The sequence below is a fragment of the Nannobrachium achirus genome, assembly GCF_963921795.1.
Source record: "Nannobrachium achirus genome assembly, chromosome: 18".
Classification (NCBI taxonomy): domain Eukaryota; kingdom Metazoa; phylum Chordata; class Actinopteri; order Myctophiformes; family Myctophidae; genus Nannobrachium; species Nannobrachium achirus.
Window position 1 is genome coordinate 43,404,696 of NC_137825.1, and position 19,368 is coordinate 43,424,063.

The 19,368-nt window shown below is 45.7% G+C and overlaps 1 protein-coding gene across 1 annotated transcript in view; it reads right to left on the bottom strand.

The window, feature by feature from the left end:
- The window catches only part of katnip (katanin interacting protein), a 53,041-nt gene that overhangs the window by 28,378 nt on the left and 5,295 nt on the right, over positions 1-19,368 (bottom strand). The window contains exons 6-15 of the mRNA XM_080747540.1: positions 19,192-19,299; positions 17,669-17,821; positions 17,050-17,299; positions 15,858-15,989; positions 12,907-13,064; positions 12,133-12,239; positions 10,024-10,117; positions 5,249-5,458; positions 4,770-4,907; positions 1,517-2,399 (exon numbers count right to left, since the gene is read on the bottom strand). Coding sequence (XP_080603666.1) covers positions 1,517-2,399; positions 4,770-4,907; positions 5,249-5,458; positions 10,024-10,117; positions 12,133-12,239; positions 12,907-13,064; positions 15,858-15,989; positions 17,050-17,299; positions 17,669-17,821; positions 19,192-19,299 — 2,233 coding nt within the window. The remainder of the gene's footprint in view (positions 1-1,516; positions 2,400-4,769; positions 4,908-5,248; positions 5,459-10,023; positions 10,118-12,132; positions 12,240-12,906; positions 13,065-15,857; positions 15,990-17,049; positions 17,300-17,668; positions 17,822-19,191; positions 19,300-19,368) is intronic.

The window sequence follows — 19,368 nt, forward strand, 5'->3', positions numbered from 1 at the left end:
AGCTGAGACACCACGAGAGGCACACAAAACTGCAATACCTGGAACTGAAGAAAATAATACAAACACGCAAAGAAAACAGAGGCTCTTGCAAGTAGTGGTGTGCGTGAAAAAATGTTGATGGTGATTTGGGCCAGTTCTCTCTTCTCTTTATAGTCAGGGAATTTTAATAAAACCCTGGGAATAAATTCCTTACCAAACAATTTCTTCACCAATGTGTTCGTAAAGGTGTCTAGTAACATATCTAACAAAGATTGAAATTCAACATCCCTAGCAAAATGTTTGACAGCTAGGGTAATTCTGTACTATATAAGGGAAAAAATCACTCCCAAAAATATGCTTTAAGTAGCATGTGAGGGGTCTAACTAGGTGTTTTTAATTATTCTGAATCCATTTTGCAAGCATTTGTTTTGCCCGAAAAACATTCATTGGGCCAAAATCAGCCGCAAAAAAACGATGGTTTAGTGATGAGTCATCACTTTTCACAAGGTGCATGGGGGTCCATTTTTGGCCCAAGGAATGTTTTTCGTGCAAAACAAATGCTTGCAATGGATTCAGAATAATTAAAAACACCTAGTTAGACCCCTCACATCCCACTTAAAGCATATTTTTGGGAGTGATTTCTTTCCCTTATAGTACAGTGTATAGTAAGTGAATGAGACCCATAATTACCCTAGCTGTCAAACATTTTGCTAGGGATGTTGAATTTCAATCTTTGTTAAATATGTTATTAGACACCTTTACGAACACATTGGTGAAGAAATTGTTTGGTAAGGAATTTATTCCCAGATTTGACAGGTATTCTGCTAATTTTCCCTGACTATTAGCAATCTATCATTGCTGACAGACCTTGTGCATCCAAGACTGTTGCTTTTCGGGAAATGGAAAAATCAACCTGTGTACCAATATAGTTATTATTTAGTCACGATCTCTTGTTAAAACCTTTCATCTGTTAAATATGTATAGAACCCACAGACGGACTTAACCACTTTCAGCTGGCGTCCCTATTTTTGGCCATTGGTTATTATAGGAAAGGATTTTCCAAAATGTTCCAAAATAGCCAAAATGGCCTCACAATGAGTCGCAAGTGTGCCTACCAGCTCGTCTGCTTTTGCTGTTTTTGTGTGACACTGTCACACAACTAATGTATAACATAGGGCATTCATTTATTTAAAAAAAAGCAAATATCTACCTGTCTGTATGCCTGATGAGACATGAAATATTTGAAAATGCCATTACAACCAGGAAACCATCTGTGTCATTTTAGATTTTAGCGGCCATTTAAAAATAGCAGTTATACAAGCTTGTAACTTGTACTTGGTGTTTAAAAATGTTGAATAATTTAGCATTTCTTGTAACACTTCTGGGGGTCCCTGGCACAAAACGTTTTCAGATGGGGGTCCGTGGCCAAATAGGCAAATGCATGTCAGTTTGGGGGTTCTTGGCACAAAAGAGTAGCATTTATTGAATAAAATGTTCAATACGACAAGGCTCATAATAACATAACAGTCAAACCCACCGGTGCTGGAGGGGGTGTCAGCTCCACACTGCTGCTCCTCTGCCTGTCTGCTGGTGCCGGCCGCGCTGCGGACCGAGCCCCTGCGGCCGCTAACGGGCCTGTCCGGCCTCTGCTCCCCGAGCTCCTCCAGCAGGTCACAGGCCAGGTCCAGGGAGTCCGCTTGCCACGGACCCCCGTTCGCCGTCCTCTCCGTCCCCCGGCACACGCGGCCCGGGTTGCAGGAGAGCTCCGGGAGCATGGAGGAGGAAGAGGAGGAGGCGGGGGTCTGGGGCTCCGCCGACGCCTGAGGCACCAGCCACAGCGGGCGCTCCCTCTCCCTGGCAGCCTCGCAGCCCTCGGGGGCGCCCCTGCTCAGGGGCTGCAGCCACTGCGGCGCTCCCCCCCGGGACGAGGAGGGCTGGGTGGTGACCGTCTGCTCCTGGGGCGCCGGCGGCTCCAGGGGCTGTCTGGCGGGGAGGGGCTGTTCGGGGACAGGCTGGTCGAAGGAGCTCCTCTGCGCCGCGACCGAAGAGCGCAGGGACGCGGCGCAGGGCGCCAGAGACGGGGCGATGGGCGGGAGCGGCGCGTGCGCTCTGTCCTGCATGTCGATCCTGGCCTGGCCTAGCGCCTCAGAGGGCCAGGCATTTGCGCAGGGGTCTCTCTGGGTGCCGCCCACGTCCTCCACGTCTCTGCCATCGCCGTGGCACTGGGGGCTGGCGCCCCGCAGACTGTGGGCCGAGGCCACGGGGCTGGGAGAGGAGGATTCCAGAGCTTGGAGAGCTTGAAGGTCGATAGTGGTGCTGTAATCAAAGACTTGGTTGCCGCAGCCCTTCTCGAGCTCGCCTTCAAACACCAACGTACTGTTGAGGTAAAGCTTCACGTGTCGTGCGCCAACGTCAAGCTCCTGGAAAAGAGTTATGACATTTTACCAGAGATGTTTACCAGGCATTACACAAGGAATAACACTGAGGGCTCTATTTTGATTGTCTTAAGTACCAGCTCTTTTGCCCTAACTTAAAGGCCTGTCCATACGGTCTCCGACCACCAAACTTTTGTCAGAAAGCTCCGGTTCAACTACAAAATGACGTCACTCGCATCTTCTTCAAAAGCTTTACCCCGAATGTGAGTTTGGAAAGCTGCACGTTGGAAACGTCAGAACCCTCCAACGAAAAGTTTGGTGGTCGGAGACAGTATGGACAGGCCTTTAAGTTAAGGCATAAGAGCAGGTACTTAAGACAATCAAAATACAGCCCTGATTCTTCTACGCAATTCATTACCAGAAACATTTACCAGAGACATTATGCAAGGAATAACACGGATTCTTCAACCCAATTCATAAACTCTCATGATAGCAGTTAAGTAGCCTTCTCCCAGACACAAAGTGACGGCTGCCATGGAGAGATGGCTAAAGCAAACACAAATCTCCTCGATCCCCTAGAGCCTTGTGAATCAAACCATAACTGTGCAACCTTTTCACACCAAGCTCCCCACCTACCGATAATCCAGTGAACACAATACAAAGCGCAGGACCTATGTGGCGGCAAAGATAGCAGGAAATAGAGTATTCTTCTCTGCGCGGTGAGTGTGTCCCTCCTGTAAGCAGCAGTGAGGACTGTAGCAGCAGTCTGGGTATGTCCCCAACACTAATCCTCTGGGGCTAATCTCTTGGTGTTCCACATTTGGAGCATCTGACCGACGGCTCAGCCAGCCACTGCTTATAGAGAACACACCTCTGACGTACAGGCCATGCCAACACCGTCACCTCCACCCAAACCCTTCCTCATCACCAGCGGGATGTACGGACCGTCAAAGGTTGAGTGTGAAGTAGTAAAACAAGTCCATGGATGAGATAGTGGCCTATATGTTCTGTGATTGAAATGGAGTGGAACTTATCTACCACCTTTACAGTTTGATGTGTTGACATAAACTGCCATGTGCCGCCTCACAGCCCAAGCTGTACCCTCCTAGCAAAAGTTGCTAATTTGACAAAACTCGGGTGATGCCCAATATTTAACAATGCCCCTTATGCACACCCCTTCAGTTACGCAATACCCATTGTACCCATTGTCTATGATGTCAGTACTATGATGTCATTTGATGGTATTGTTATGGGGGGTCTCTATACATGGGCATAGGGACACAGATAAGACAGACAGACAGAAAAAGAGAGATATTTAGATTTATAGACATTCTGGACAACCGCTGATCCGACCGACCTCCCACTCTGCACATCACTCCCTCAGCGATGCACACGGCAAATTGAAGTCGATCGGTCAGCGGTTCTTGGAATATGGGGGGACAGACCGACAGATGTACAGATTCTGTACATTTACAGATAATAAGATAAGATAGGGGGCGCCCGCTGGCCTAGTGGTCAAGGCGCATACCACATATTAGGCTATGATGCCTGCTGGCGTCGCCGGTTCGATTCCCGATCCGGATGACCTTTGCCATGTGTCATTCCCCATCTCTCTCCCCATCTCCTGTCAGTCTACGATCCTATCAAATAAAGGCATAAAAAGCCCCAAAAACAAATCTTAACTCATACAGTGCCATCCGGCCACAAGGGGTGCTAGAGTGCCAGAAATTTATCCATAGACCTTCTTTATAGCTTTCGTCGACCCTCTCCCAACTGGCTTGTGTTTTCACTCCGGTCAATCCTATGGGTGTCTAGAGGAGGAAGCTAGCTGACACGTAGCCAAAATGCTAACCCATTTAGAATCCCGATCTAAAGCTATTTCAGCCGCAAAAAACTTTCTCTTTGGGTCTGGGGACACAATCCGGAGAAAATCCTGTCTAAAGATGTGATTTATTATTGGAGTGGGCGGCGCGATTCGGCCGTTAGCGCGAATACGGCCCGTGGATGGCCGAGTCTAAGTCCCGGCCAAGGATGGACGTCTAGACCGGGGCTTCGTTGAGGCCTCCGATAAAATAATTCATTTTATTAAATATCCCGGACATGTTCGGGATAGGCACCCTGGAATACGTCGCGCCGCCTACAATGAACATTTGGTGAACATTGGGGGGGGTCTAAACTTTATTTTAAACCATTTTCAATGGAATAAATCGTCGGAGCATCTAGCGTCTCTCGTTGGTGAGCGCTGGGCGAGCCGGGACCACCCACGTTGCTCCAAGCAGCTCGGGGTAAGTAAAATAGCAAATAAAAAATTGTTTTTGATCCAGAATATCCCGAACATGTTCGGGATAGGCACTAAAAGGGTAAAAAAAAAAAAAAAAAAAAAAAAGATAAGATAGATAGACGAAGCCTACTAACGTTAAGGCTTCTGTTGTAGTTCCAGATTTTGATGCGGGATATTCCAAAGTCCGGGGCTCGCTCCGTGTTCCTGATGATGAAGTACAGCTGGATGGGGGGGTGGAACGGGCAAGTCCACATGTGGCGCTCCTTGGTGGTCTGCCGATCCAAGAGTAGAGAGAAAGATTATTTAGAATAAAAACAGGAGCAGCACGTCAGTAAGAAAATGAATAAGGTTAATTATATTTAGGCCTAAAATTATTGAATGCTTTAACCAGTGAAAAATAGCAGATATACAAGCTCACAGCGCGGCACTGAGGGAAACTCGGGGTTGGCACCATAAGTGTTAAGAAGTAGTGAAAATAGAAAAATGTGAGCTTGTAGATTTGCTGTTTTCACCAGTTTTGGGTCCCGGGAAAACGTCTTAATTTCATCTTTTGGGTCACGAGGCTAAAAGGTTTGGGAACCACTGATCTAAACAGGCTGAGGAGGAGGCTTGCCTTAGCCTTGCCGTTGACCAGTGCCCCCAGGTTTCCGGGGTAGTCGACGTTCCTGATGTCCAGGTCATGGGGGGACACGTACAGCCCCCTGCTCCGCGCGCAGAAGAACTGCATCTCCGTCAGCCCCACCTGCAGGGCGTTGCCCCAGTTGGACAGGATCTCCATGGTGACGTACAGAGTGGGCGCCACCTCCGCCGACGGCCGCCTCTGCTGCCATGCCGATAACAAAAAACGCAAGCGTTAAACGCCGGCTAAATTATGCTACATCGCACGACGCCGGCCGCCGCGTGCCAGAGGTAGCCGATCCATTACAGTAAGTCAGTCAGGCGTCTTCACAGGGGGTCCGGGACCCCTAGGGAGTCCTCAGAGTTACTACAGGGGGTCCACCAAATCTTTGTGTGATAGAAACCTTTTTCTCCTTTTTTATATTCACAACGCCTCGCAGCACGAGGCGTTGTGAGCTTGTAGATCTGCTATTTTTGGCAAATAGGTTTGGTGTAGAGGGGAAAAAGAGCAGACTAAGTACAGACTGAAAGGTCAAGTTTATTTGTATTGACAAGTTCAAGTGGTTATATATCTGAAACACAAATTGACATGAATCCAAAATACACTATATGGAATCTCTGAAAAGGCTGTGGGGGTCCCTGCTTCATCTCTCTCCCAACTAAGGGGTCCTTGGCCTGAAAACGTTGAAGACCCCTGCAGCAAGTAACTGCTCACCACTAAAAAAAGAAATCTCTCATTCATTTTTCCCATAGACTTTTGCAAAGATATCTAACATATAATTTTCCGAATGTCTGTCTGTCTGTCTGAGTGTCTGTCTGTCTGTCTGAAACCGCGTTTCTCCTCAGTGGCTGGAGCAATTGATCTGAAATCGCATCACCATCAGCATATGAACACACCTGACATAACTGTGAAGCCCGTTTGTCACTTTCACAAATCGTATGCTGTATAATTGCATTTTTATGGTGTATCTATATCTATTTAGCCTACAGTACCTTTTGTGACCACACATGTTAAGGGAGGGGCGCTGTTGTTCAGGCCATGCACAATCACACACAAACCCACACACACACACACACACACACACACACGGGGGGGGGGGGGGGGGGGGGGAGTGTGTGTGTGTGCAGGCGGGCAGGCGGGCGGGGGGGGGGGGGGGTGGTTCTGGCCCTGTTACAGATGTTGTCCAAAATCATGCAGATCGGTACACAGTATCTCTGTAGCCGTTAAATGGAACGGGTATTTCTTACATTGATGCTCCTACATATTAGCATGCAAGCACCAGTTAAAGTTACTTTCCATCCCTCATATACTGTGTGCACAGTGCACATCCCATAATCCACACACTGCACATCATTTCGGAGCTCATATCTTTGAACGGGTAAGGGCTAGTTCATATTAATTATTTTAAGCATCAAATATGGCCATAAAACCTTTGATTCTGTGAAAACAAACATTTGAATATTTAATTATATGATTTACCCATTGTTATTTCTTTTCATGGTCATGATTCACCAGGATCCTGGATGGCCTGATTCTAGTCTTAAAATGATTTAGATAAATATTTTTGTAAAAGTCTATGGCAGGGGTCTTCAACGTTTTCAGCCAAGGACCCCTTAGTTGAGAGAGAGATGAAACAGGGAACCCCACAGCCTTTTCGTAGATTCCATATAGTTTCATTGTTTGACAGCACAATCATCAATGTATTTTGGACTCATGTCAATTTGTGTTTTCAGATATTTAACCACTTGAACCATCAATACTTCATAAACCTGACCTTTCATTCTCTACTTAGTCTGCTCTTCCCCTCTACACCAAACCAAAGAACCAAAGAACTTTTGCCGAAAATAGCCGAACTACAAAAAAAAAAGAAAAAGAAAAATTGAATATTCTAAGCTTCGTTTGATGGCACAGGATTTAAACTTGAAAAAGAAATTTGAATAATCGGCTGCGGCCGTTTGTCCTTGAGGGGAACTGCGTGCCTTAGCTTGTGCCTCACTCCACTCCAGCGTGATGGCGTCACCTCCACCTCACACACGTGTTAACATAAACAACAAGCTGACAACAACAAGAGCAAGCATGAAGCCATCAGAATGGTCGCCGATAATAAAAAAAAAAAAAGAAAAGGCAGCGCGCTGTCACAGATAGAGCTTTCGCTTGATGAGTGGAACGCTTAAATCAGCCGTCTTTACACAGACACACTGCAGACAGTGCAATTATTTACTATACAATCTACTATTACATTTGAGTGTTTACACATTGGGAGTTAATCTGTTATAGGGCTTGTGAGTCGCGCTGCAGCTGTTGCAGCCGCGACGCGTTTCTTTCATTACAGACATGACATGATTATGTCAATCCTACTATACTGCAAAAAACAAATTTCTTATAGAAAACATTTGTATAATATTCTTCTTCTTCTTCCTCGTTGTATTGTTGTTTTTACTGTGCAAATAGGGAGCTTTATTATGGGGAAAAAACAGGTGTGTTTTCCTTTTTTAATTAGTCTGGTTGCCCAGCAGGGCAACCAGACTATTAAGCTGGCTGCACAATGCTGCGTTTTTCGGGCCGAATATCGGAGTGAATTTCGGAGCACGCAAATAAAAAAATCAACCTCACATTATGTCAGTCTCGTTTGCACACTGCCGCCCCGTTTCGCGCACCACTCTGTCCCTTGCTCTCTCTATCTCTCTCTCTCTCTCCTTGCCCTGAAAAACGCATTTCGCAACGAAAAACGCAGCAGTGTGCAAAACCACCTTTAGTCCTGGGGAAACTTTATTTATTTATTTATGTATTATTATTCTCTGTTTCTAGAGTAACCAAAAGTGTGTCCGCCTACTCCTTCCACAGTTTTCGCGCCGTATGTCAAATCGACCGTATGTCAAATCGACCGTATGTCAAATCGACCGTATGTCAAATGGACCGGCTTCATCAGGAATCGTGCGGATGCATTTTGCTAAGAGAACAGTTATATCGTTTAACCCATTTAGGCCTAGAATTAGAAGGATTCAAAAGACACTTATAGAATCGGGTCAAAATTCTACTGTTCACGACTTTTCAAAAATAGCAGATCTACGAGCTCGCAGCGCGGCACTCGGTGCCGCGCTGTGAGCTTGTATATCTGTTATTTTTCAATAGTTAAAGCATAAAATAATGATACACAAAATGTGTACCCGTTCTAAATGGGTTAATTGATATTAATTTATTAGTGAATGAATTTTCCCCACTGACTTTAATTAAAAATTAAACTTTTCCCAAATATGGAGATGACATATCATATGTCGTTTGACATCACAGACCACATGAGACCATAATTATGTCCATATATGGGCATTCCCCCGAAAACGTTAATATTAAGTCCATAATATTTTATGCCCATATATGAAGATCCCTGATTACTGATTTACACCCTACCTTCATATATATGGATATATCTATCTATAATCTATCTATAAATGCGACAAATCTCTGCGTGTCTGTCTGCGTGTATGTAACCCGCGTATCTCGAGAACCGTTAGTCCCACCGGCTTCAGATTCGGCACGCGCGTTCCCCGCCGCGGCGCGGAGTGCAGTGCCGGGCCTCGACCCGACCCGATGCGCGGTTTTCCTGAACCGGTGCAAAACGTTCGGAATCTCCTTATGCAGAGCTGATTGTTGACATCAGGCTGTTCCGGAGGAAATCGGCGCAAGCTCTGACTCATTGTGACATCACTTCATAAAAGGCTCTGACATCACGTACACCACATGAGTCAACAAAAAATCTCTGTGAGTGTGTATGTATGTATGTAATCCGCGTATCTCGAGAACCGTTCGTCCCACGGGCACGCGCGTTCTCCATATATGGGCATAAAATGAATGCCCCCATATATGGGCATAAAATGGATTGCAGACAGACAGATACAGATATCTCCATATATGGACATAAATGGACAGAGGCAAACAGATGGTCAAAGATCTCCATATATGGGCATAAAATGGACGCAGACAGACAGATACAGATATCTCCATATATGAGCATAAATGGACACAGGCAAACAGATGTTCAAAACGGGTCCTATGACAACAGGTATAATGAGGTTTGCATTAAAGGGGGAACCGGCACTGTGTCTGCAACACAGTTGGAGGCACAGACAGATACTCCATATATGGGCATAAAATGGACGCAGATAGACAGATATCTCCATATCTGGGCATAAAATGGACCCAGAACTATAACTGCAGTGATCTCCATATATGGACATAAAATGGACGCCGACAGACAGACAGACAGATACAGATATCTCCATATATGGGCATAAATGGACACAGGCAGACAGATGGTCAAAACGGGTCCTAAAGGGCGGGGCATTCATTCCCTATTTACATTGTTCCGAGTTGGCCAGGTCGCCGACTAGACGCTAGTATTAATAAAGGATAAAATAAATAAAATGTCCATATACAGTATGGACATTCCCAGATGATGCACTGTTAGGGTACCCCCTTATGCCCATATATGGAGATCCCCAGGCATCAAAACCAGGCCCTAACTTTTACTAATTAACATACGTTTGTCCAAACGTATATATGAATTTCACTTCCCGAAACTCAAATATTATTTGAACCAAAGGGCAACCACAATCGCAATTTCACAAATTAAAATAATAGCGCAATCTTTTATATATTTCGGTTAACAACGGTTATCGGTTATGTACCGATATGCTTTTGCTTTTGCTCCCGAGACATCAGGATTTAGTCACCACCACTGGAGTGAAGACACTAGCGGGCTCATGACTCACCGGGGGTTTGCTGTCCATCTTGACAGCCTGAGGGATGTCGTAGCATGGTCCATTCTCTAACTTCTCCAGGGCTTTCAGTAGTTTTTGCTGTTGCCTGAATAAAGACAACAAATGCTTTTCAATCGATCAATTCTTTGACGTATACGCAAATAGATTAGATGGATTTTGATACAGTTTTAGAGGTATATACACACATACATATATATATATATATCTCTATATATCTCTCTCTATATGTATATGTATACATATACATACATATATACCGGTACACACACACACACACACACACACACACACACACACACACACACACACACACACACACACACACACACACACACACACACACACACACACACACACACACACACACACACACACACACACACACACACACACACACACACACACACACACACACACACATATATGCATGCATGCGTAGTGATGCACGGAAGCGGGTATTGAACCCGGGACTCCCACTCGCCAGTCCAACACACAACCAGTCGTGCTAATAGGGCTGAGCCCGATTGGCAGGGTTGTTGTCGCTGGTTCATGGCTGATACTAACTGTGGGGGCTACACATGCATGCATATATATATATATATACATCCAGCACTTTATATCTGAAAGACAGGCAAGGATCCTGGATATATTGCCTGCGTCGTTGTGTTTAAGTGGTATGTATTACTGGGAGTTGTCTGCATATCAGTGGAAATTGATGTTGTGATTTCTGATAATATGGCTGAGTGGGAGCATGTAGATTGAGAAGAGGAGTGGGCCCAGAATTGAACCCTGGGGGACACCACAGGACAGAGGGACCTGAGAAGATGATAGCCTGGGGCCAGCCTAGATACTAATGCATCTAGCTAACTAACTGCAGTATCTATCATATCATCCCTACCTTGTTTTAACATGGCTGGGATGTCTTGCTCAGCTAGGCTAAGAAGATGACGCCTCCCCAATCACTACTGAGAAGCTCCTGTCAGCAAGGTAGGAGCGCAGCCAATTTAATGCTGTGCCCCTGACACACATAATGAACCTTGAACCTCGAGAGCGGTGTTGCTACCTAGAATTATTATACTGGTTGTCCCTTCAAGGTCAGTGGGAGGCAGAGAGCATCAATTTCAGAGCCTACCTTTCTGAAACCGATAATTACACTTGCTGCGGCTTTTACAGTAGTAACGAGCTATGCATGATGTGTGTTTGTTGCTTATTTTGCACATGACATTGTATTTTGCGTGTACAGAAAGCGTTCAATTATGTTTTATGTGGCCACACCCACCAGTTCATTAAGTATGCCTGGTTGTCAGGTGGGTGACCAAGCTGAAGTTAGCCACACTCTTGTTGTGTTGGGTGTATGGTAAAAGCAGAGGGGATGATTTTATGATGTCATTAAATCTGTGTTTTTCCATCGAGCCTTCTGACTCAAGAGGCTTTCAGGAAGAAAATACACAGGTAAGGCAAATATGCACATTATAACCCCACCATTGGAGTAATGTTAACTCCATAGACACATACAAAACAGAAAAAAGTACAAAACTATGGCACCACCTCTTAAACCTTTTAAGGCACTTTTATCAAGCTATCAATCATTGACTTCCGCTCACATCTCATCAACTGTGGTAACTCGTTACATATTTCCTTATGGCAGGGGTCTTCAACGTTTTCAGGCCAAGGACCCCTTAGTTGAGAGAGAGATGAAGCAGGGACCCTCACTACCTTACTAGATTCCATATACTTTTATTATTTGACTGCACAATCATCAGTGTATTTTGGATTCATGTCAATGTGTGTTTTCAGATATTTAACCACTTGAACTGTCACTACTTAATAAAGTTGACCTTTCACTCTGTACTTAGTCTGCTCTTTTTCCCCTCTACACCAAAGCTCTTTGCCAAGCGCGAGGCGTTGTGAGCTTGTAGATCGGCTATTTTTGGCTAAAGTTCTCAGAATATGGACGCTAGGGTTCAAGTGGTTAATTAAAAAAGGAGAAAATATTTTTTCTATCACTCAAAGATTTGGAGGACCCCCTGATGAAGACCCCTGCCTTATGGGACGGGACAATAAAGAACTGGATGCGTTTGTCCTGTTCTGTTAGCGTACCTGGGGCCCATGAGTGTGATTCTCTGCATGGCCTTGGTGACTCCATTCTCGTCTTTGTCACAACTGTCGTCCCGCAGTGAGCCATTAATCACCTGGTGTCCTCTCCCCTGGAGGAGAAGGGGAGGAAGTGACCGTTTAACTACTTTCATGTCATTAATAGATTTTTCTAGATCTACAAACTTGAAGATTGGCTATTTTAGCCACACAAAAAAAAGGGTTGGAGTGGTTTAAAAAACTATGCGTTTTCAGTTTTCACATTAGAGCCTGCAGAATATTACCAATAGCACTGCCTAAAATCGACTCTAGACACAGACTACAGAAGGTCTTACGTTCATTTCGTGATCACCATACACCATGATGAAAAAAACGCATGTAGAAAGAGGACAGGGCATTAGAAAAACGGTTACGTTTGGTGAGGGCAGGGTGGACCAGGCGCATACCATATAGGCATTGCCATTTCGGCATCGATGCCTATTGGCGTCGCCGGTTCGATTCCCGATCCGGTCGACCTTTGCTGCATGTCACTCCCTGTCTCTCCCCCATTTCCTGTCAGTCTACTGTCCTATCCAATAAAGGCAAAAAGCCCAAAAACAAATCTTTAAAAAAAAAAAAGTTTGGTGAGGGCTGGCGGTTGTGAAGTGCAAAGGAGCAGTGGTTTTCAAAGTGGATTCCAGGGAACTCTGTGGGTTCCATACAAGTCTGTAACTCTGCTGAGTGTATACTGTCAGGGTTAAGGGGAAACCTTGAAACGTTAAAGTGCGGGGGAAGGCCTACCGTGTTGCGGCTGTGTGCGCGCGGCTCGTGGCTCCTCAGGGGGCTGTTCTCTCTCTGGATGGCCTGGAGGACCTGGCACGCCGTCTCCTCTGGGTCGCGCTCCTCACTGGAGGCCTTCCTGGCTGCCGAGAGGGGCCAGTCTCCACGACTCCATGGCCCTTTGAGGAAGAGTTGATGGGGTTTTAAACCAGGGGTCGTCTTCACACTGGCAGCCGGTGAACCAATGTGTTAAACCAGCGGTTCCCGGACACCGGGTCGGGACCCATTTGTGGGTCGCGGACACATTTTTATGGGTCGCGAGTAAATATCCCTGCATTATTTTGTTTTTACATTTTATTTTATTGTATTCATTTATTTTGAGAGAAAGAAAATTGAAATATCGTCATGTATTAAAGACAAACTCAACGATTTTTGTAAATAATGTAATAAATACATAAAAAAGAATAACACTTTATTAATTAATCATTTAGATTGGGATTGTCATTACATTGTCTATGATCAGTAACATGTGAGTGATACATTCAGTATGTGTATCAAACATTGTTTTGTTTATGCAAGCATTAGGATTGTGACCATACGATTATGGACATGCATGCATTTTGACACTTCTGCTTTCAATATGACATTTCTATTTCTTTTGGTCTACTTAACGATACTCTCGTTGGTTTGATTAATGTAACACCCAAACGCGCCCATGACTAATTCAGGGCCTTTTGCGCCCAGCGCCTTGGCGTAGTGAGCAAATTACCGCACTCATAATAGCAAAATGGCCATTGGTCACGCCTCCGCGTCTTAATTTAAGTCATAAGACCTGGCGTTATTAACACATCGGGTGCCCCTAGATTGAGCCCCATTTATCCCCTCTCGCTGCCCAGGCCCACCACCATTGTACTGAATCCGGCCCTGCTGCGTCAATGCATGCGTCATGACGTCACTTGGTCATATGAGCGCAGACAGGATGTTGTTGTGCAACTTTCTGTATGGACCAGTGTTGATCATAACTGTTCATTGCCGATCAAAATTTTGACATTTTGCCGTACCCCGCCACAGTTTTAGCCATAAAACAAACATCAGAGATAAAGGGCGTTAAAGATGGGGAAATGCATTGGAGTATATGGAGAAAAACGGCCGCGCGATGCTCTCAGCGTCGACTCGAAGCGACTAGCGGCTAATGGGCTACATCCATGCGTAGCCCCAACCTAACGGTGAGATTTAAAGTTAATCTATCTATAAATGCGAGAAGTCTCTGCGTGTCTGCGTGTATGTAATCCGCGTATCTCGAGAACCGTTCGTCCCACCGGCTTCAGATTCGGCACGCGCGTTCCCCGCCGCGGCACGGAGTGCAGTGCCGGGTCTCGACCCGACCCAACGCGCGGTTTTCCCGAACCGGCGCGAAACGTTCGGAATCTCCTTATGCGGGGTTGATTGTTGACATCAGGCTGTTCCGGAGGAAATCGGCGAAAGCTCTGACTCATTGTGACATCACTTCATAAAAGGCTCTGACATCACGTACGCCACATGAGTCAACAAAAAATCTCTGTGAGTGTGTATGTATGTATGTAATCCGCGTATCTCGAGAACCGTTCGTCCCACGGGCACGCGCGTTCTCCATATATGGGCATAAAATGAATGCCCCCATATATGGGCATAAAATGGATTGCAGACAGACAGATACAGATATCTCCATATATGGACATAAATGGACAGAGGCAAACAGATGGTCAAAGATCTCCATATATGGGCATAAAATGGACGCAGACAGACAGATACAGATATCTCCATATATGGGCATAAATGGACACAGGCAAACAGATGTTCAAAACGGGTCCTATGACAACAGGTATAATGAGGTTTGCATTAAAGGGGGAACCGGCACTGTGTCTGCAACACAGTTGGAGGCACAGACAGATACTCCATATATGGGCATAAAATGGACGCAGATAGACAGATATCTCCATATATGGGCATAAAATGGACCCAGAACTATAACTGCAGTGATCTCCATATATGGACATAAAATGGACGCCGACAGACAGATACAGATATCTCCATATATGGGCATAAATGGACACAGGCAGACAGATGGTCAAAACGGGTCCTATGAAAACAGGTATAATGGGGTTTGCATAAAAGGCTCTGACATCACGTACGCCACATGAGTCAACAAAAAATCTCTGTGAGTGTGTAATCCGCGTATCTCGAGAACCGTTCGTCCCACCGGCACGCGCGTTCTCCATATATGGGCATAAAATGAATGCCCCCAATGGGCATAAAATGGATTGCAGACAGACAGATACAGATATCTCCATATATGGACATAAATGGACAGAGGCAAACAGATGGTCAAAGATCTCCATATATGGGCATAAAATGGACGCAGACAGACAGATACAGATATCTCCATATATGGGCATAAATGGACACACCGGCACTGTGTCTGCAACACAGTTGGAGGCACAGACAGATACTCCATATATGGGCATAAAATGGACGCAGATAGACAGATATCTCCATATATGGGCATAAAATGGACCCAGAACTATAACTGCAGTGATCTCCATATATGGACATAAAATGGACGCCGACAGACAGACAGACAGATACAGATATCTCCATATATGGGCATAAATGGACACAGGCAGACAGATGGTCAAAACGGGTCCTATGAAAACAGGTATAATGGGGTTTGCATTAAAGGGCGGGGCATTCATTCCCTATTTACATTGTTCCGAGTTGGCCAGGTCGCCGACTAGACGCTGGGCCGCCCGAAGGGCGGCCCAGCTTCTAGTACTGTAAATACAGTAAACACGTCAAAACGTCGTGGGCCTCCAGCGACATCAAAGAGATTGGCGTGTAGACACCTCGTGGGCATCCCATGAGTTAAGACATTCAAAATAGGGCCCACAGTCTCTTCTCATAGCAATGTGTCATGTTAACAAGGGAAGACTTACTCTGAGCATCTCTGCCCTCCTTTGAAGGTGGCCTGTCTAATGTCTTGCTTCTCACTAACATAGGCTTGGTGGGTATGTAGGCCTCAATGTTGTCTTTCCTCTTGGCAGATAGAGAGCGCTCTATTTTTCCACCTGAAGAAATAGAACACTTTTGATGGGAAATGTAAAAAGTTCTTACAAATATATATCGTCATTGTCGGGTGAAAACCTTGTATGTCCAAAACCGTTCGTTTAACATTTTAAAAACGATTTAAACAGCCGATCTACAAAGCACACAACGCCTCGCACTGCGAGGCGTTCACTACTTTTGTGCGACGGCCTTGCATGATGAAGCAGGGCTTTACGTTGCGAAAGAATGTACAAATTTGAAACTTGGAGATACAAGGTTTCCGCCCGACAACGACGATATATAAAATAAACAATTACTCAGATGCACCTTTTCTGTACAGTAAAATCCATCTCAGTAGGCTCTATTTTCAATCTCTCAGAGTAAAATAGACACTCTTTACAGTGTGCCTCCAGCATGTGCTGACTACTAACCCCATTACACATATCTTGCCGAGACAGCTAAATGTGCTCGCTTCCTCTCAGTGTCTTTAGGTCAACAGTGATGAAGCAGATACAGTAAATGGATGAGACAAAACCACTCTGGACAATTAACATCTTACCTCGGACGAAACGAAGCAAAAACTAAATCAACTAAGAATTTCTACATGGGGGTGGAGGTAGGCCTGTCACAATTATTACATAATCGTCTAATCACAATTATTTGACATAGTCGCAATTATTTTGTCATAATCGCTTTCCATGTTGGAAAATGTTCATATATTTTCAAACATTTTCTAAAATAGTGGAAATAGCAGATCTACAAGCTCACGACGCGTCGTGATGTGACGTGTTGTGAGCTTGTAGATCGGCTATTTCCACTATCAATGTTATTTTTTAAGTTGTCAAATATGTCAGTCATTTCTTTGTATATGTAGGTTATGTGTCATATCTGCCATGTGCAACTTCAAAGCCTACGAAAGCCTTCAAAGACAAAAACACACATTAACTTTGTTAATCGCAAATCATTTGAGTGACAATTAATTGCCATAACGTCATAATCGTGACGGCCTTGCCTCAGATAAAAACGAAGCAAAACAAAATCAACGAGGAATTTCTACACAGGGGGCGGAGGAGGAGAACCTACCTTTCGGCGAGGGTCCAAAGTCCAGCACGATGAGGTCCGCGGGGTCGCAGTGGCCGCCGCCGCCTGCTCGATGGCGGCGGCTACGGGACGAGGACGTCTTGGAGGAGGACGGAGGCAGCCCGAGCTCCTCCAGGCTCTCCGTGCTCTCGTCCCTCTCCATGTGCTCCTCCACCCACTCCTCGTCCGACTCCTCCCCCGCCGAGTCGCGGCTGCTGCGCCGCATGCTAACCTCCAGGCTCCGACGCAACACCTAGATTGTAAAGGTCAGAGACGCACGTCGGCACACACACACACATTGGTGGACGTGAGGACACACGCGCACACGCAACACGCGCGTGCGTACGCATGCACGCACGCACGCACACACACACACAAGTTGACAGTTTGATTACGTGTACGTTCTAATTTACGGCTTTAGCTTTGAAGGAGGAAATAAAAAAGGCGTCATAAATTAACAGCTAGCAGCACACGACAAGACTTTTAACACTTTTCCTGAATCGAATGCAAACCCAATGCAATGAAATGTATTATGGCACGTGACTCTTCATCTAGATTAAAACATTGCCATTTCTGGGAGTGAATAAACAAATGTAAAAAACGTCAAGTGTTTCCACCTCACCTTCACCTCCTCGAGGTTGAGCAGCACCTTCTCTGTGAGCTGGGAGTCGCCCTGGGCCCCGCGTCTCTCCGCCCTGGGGCTGAAGGAGTGCGACGCCTTGCAGGGGTCCCTGGGGGAGCGGGGGCAACTGTGGGGGGAGCGCGGGCCGGACCTCTGGAGGTGGCGATGGACGGAGGGATGACAGGAGGCAGGGAAGTGGAAGGAGAGAGAGAAAGATGTTAAGTCATACAGACAGCAGTGGCTGACACATAGCCCCTCCCCCAAAAGACCAGACACGCACGCACGCACGCACGCACGCACGCACGCACACACACACACACACACACACACACACACACACACACACACACACACACACACACACACACACACACACACACACACACACACACACACACACACACACACACACACACACACACACACACACACACACACACACACACACACACACACACACACACACAAGTGGGCCGAAGTGCAATGCTCCACACGTGCCTGCCTGCTGGGTACTGCTTTGTCTCCGCTCTCCACTCCACCCTACCGTGTCCTCGTAGCGGCGAGGCTACGCTAACGTCATAAGATGTCAATTCTGTCACCGGCTCATGTCCTAGCGGACATCCGCTGCCTCTCACAGGGTTCCCACCCATTTTTACCGATTAATTTCCCAAACATTTCCAGAATATTTAACCCAATTTCCAGGACTATATAACAATAACTCAGCTCATTAACAAGTCGCTTACTCCTGTGCGCAATGCACAAAGACAAGTAGTGTATGCCAGGGGTTCTCAACCTTTTCAGGCCGTGACCCCCGAAATAATCATATTTGAACTGGGGACCCTGACGATCACGAATTGAGGAATTTTGTATAACACGGTTCTATTGTGAAAATAGCCGATCTACAACGCCTCGCAACGCGAGGCGTTGTGAGCGTGAGCATGTAGATCTGCTATTTTCACAATTTCTGCCTCTAATATTTGACAATTTGGCCAATGTAAAATTTGTCATTTCAGAGGTATTAACCAAAGACCAAAGACAATGCATAGCTATTTTTTCCAGGACCCTTGATCAATTCCAAAACTTTTCCAGTACTGGAAAAATATTTTTCAAATTTCAAAATATTTCCAGGAATTTCATGACCGTGGGAACCCTGCTCTCAGATGTTATGACCACGCGTACTTCCTGCACGTACAATTATGGTGACTGTGCTTGCTTGTGTGGACACTCTGGGGTTGTGTGAGGAGATGGGGCGCTACCCACATCTTTATAACTTCTTGTTAAAAGCCTATAAAGACAACCCAAAGTGCTGAATTTCTTGGAAGGAAATTGCTGTTTACTGTCAGATGAAAAGAAGCACACATGAAAGTGTGTGCCGGCGTAAGTCGAAGTATCTGCGAGATGCATGTGAGGAACACGTTCACATCTGTCAGAGACTAATTTGTGGTATATGCCGAACAATGCGTGTGTCTGCTGTCCGCGAATACTCGCGGCTACGCTGACTATTAAGTATAATGAGGCCTTACCTCCATGTCTATGTTGTTGTAAGGCTCGAAATCATCAGAGTACTGCACTGACTTTTCCGGGGATATTTGCAAAGTGGCTCCGTTCTCGGTTCGAATCCTGACAGAACGCTGGAGGCAAAACAGAGGCAATGTTATATATTAGACAGGTTTACTTTGCATTTATATGTTATTTTTAAT